The sequence below is a fragment of the Pygoscelis adeliae genome, unplaced genomic scaffold (assembly GCF_000699105.1).
Source record: "Pygoscelis adeliae isolate BGI_AS28 unplaced genomic scaffold, ASM69910v1 Scaffold180, whole genome shotgun sequence".
Lineage (NCBI taxonomy): Eukaryota > Metazoa > Chordata > Aves > Sphenisciformes > Spheniscidae > Pygoscelis > Pygoscelis adeliae.
In genome coordinates, this window is record NW_008823956.1 from 130,204 (window position 1) to 131,946 (window position 1,743).

The window sequence follows — 1,743 nt, forward strand, 5'->3', positions numbered from 1 at the left end:
GTGGCTCTGCCCCGGGTGCGGGCACGCATGCCAAGCCCTGCAGCCTGCCGCAGCACCCTGGCCCATGCATGCTGCTTTTTCCATGCCAGTGGATGTCCGGCGCTTTCTGCCTGCCCCAGCAGCTCCTGCTGCTGCCTGGCCAACCCTCTGACCCCACCATTTTGGGCTGCCATGGGGTGCAGAGCACGCTGGGCTGTGTGGGTGTGGTACCGCATCCGGGCTGGCTCTTACCTGAGATCTCCATATCATCCAGGCTGGGCTGCAGAGGTGCCAAGTCCGGCTGTATCATGTCAGCATTCCCAACGTACGCTGGAAGAGGGCAGAGCTGCAACACTGGGGCCCAGCCACTGCACCCCGAAGACGCCCCTTCAGGGTTCCTCCCACCGCTGCCCTCACACCTGCCTAGCTGCCACCCCTCCGTGGCACCCCAGAGTCACCCTGCGTCGCTGCACCCTGCCCTGCAGCCGTGCACGGGCAGGGAGATGCGTGCCCACCCTGTGGAGACCCAGGGCCATCCTGTTCCCACCACCCTGCCCACCAGCACCTCTGGGACCTCATCCAGTGCCCAAGAATCCCAGGGAAAGGCTGATCCTTGGCACAGGACCTGCCTGGTGCTGCAGGAGCTCCAGGGACCTGGCCAGGCAGGGACAGCAAAGAGTGGCCACGGAAGGCAGGACCTGCCTGCTGCTTACCCAGGGCTGGCAGCCCTGCCCTGGGGTCTGGTGCAAGGTCCTTCATGGGGCTAGCACTCCCTGGGCAGCTCAGCCCAACCCACCCGGGACAGCCCGGGCTGGTCCGTAGGGAGCCACCGGAGAAGAGGATGCTCCCGCCCTGCCCAAACAGAGCTCTCACTCCGGCAGGAGGGACGCCAGGGGATCCTGTCTGCCCAAAGGACACAGGCGGCAGCTCTCGGGGGCTAAGCCAAGAGGCAGCAAGGTGCTACGGTGCGTGCTGCCTGCCTGGACCTCCTCCTCCACATACTGCTAGAGCATGCTCTGGGGCACCTACCATCCTCAGGGAGTGCCTGGTGGGCACTGGGTGTCTGTGTCATGGTGAAGAGGGTGTCAGAGATGTCTGAGAGGAAGGTGTCCAAGTCGAAGTGCTGCCTACCCCCCGGCTCCTCTTCCTCATCCCCAAGCAGCATGGGCACCACGTTGCAGAAGAGCTGGTTGCACCATTTCTCCGTTGGCCTCCAGATATCCTCATCCTGCATGAGATGGAGCAAAGGAGCCAGGTGGGCACCCCTCATGGGTAGGGTCCATGCCTGGCTGCCCAGCTGCTCTCCCTGGCAGCTCCCATGCTCCTCACAATGTTTATCACTCCGAAGCTTCACACTTGGCACGTTGGTGCTTCCAGAAGGGTGGATCCGGCATCCCAAGTGCTTGGCATCCCACACCATTGGGCTTGTCACGCCCTGGGGCTTTCATCCGCCCTTCTCCCAGGCTGCCCAGTGCAGGGGTCCACATTGCACCCCACTTTTCCCCCCTCCTCACCCTTCCCCAGCGGACTCACCTGCTTTGGGCTGGAGACCTCTCCCTCCCGGGTGGACTTTCGGAGCTGGAAGGAGAAGACAGCCTGTGTCACCGCCCAGCCAGGGCGGGCATAGTGTGGGGCGGAGGGGGCCAGCGCTCAGAAGGGGGGTCCCTGGGGGGCTCAGCGTGGCTGCCATGAGTTCACATCTGCCTTTACTCTACAGGGTCTGGGCTGAGCAGCTGCCGCAGTGGTGGGACCGGGCGCGGGGGG

General features: G+C 64.4%; 1 protein-coding gene across 1 annotated transcript in view; it reads right to left on the minus strand.

The window, feature by feature from the left end:
* LOC103916083 (carbohydrate-responsive element-binding protein-like) overlaps positions 1-1,743 on the minus strand; it is a 20,539-nt gene that overhangs the window by 8,938 nt on the left and 9,858 nt on the right. Inside the window, 3 exon segments of the mRNA XM_009323029.1 lie at positions 232-309; positions 1,009-1,207; positions 1,513-1,557. Coding sequence (XP_009321304.1) covers positions 232-309; positions 1,009-1,207; positions 1,513-1,557 — 322 coding nt within the window.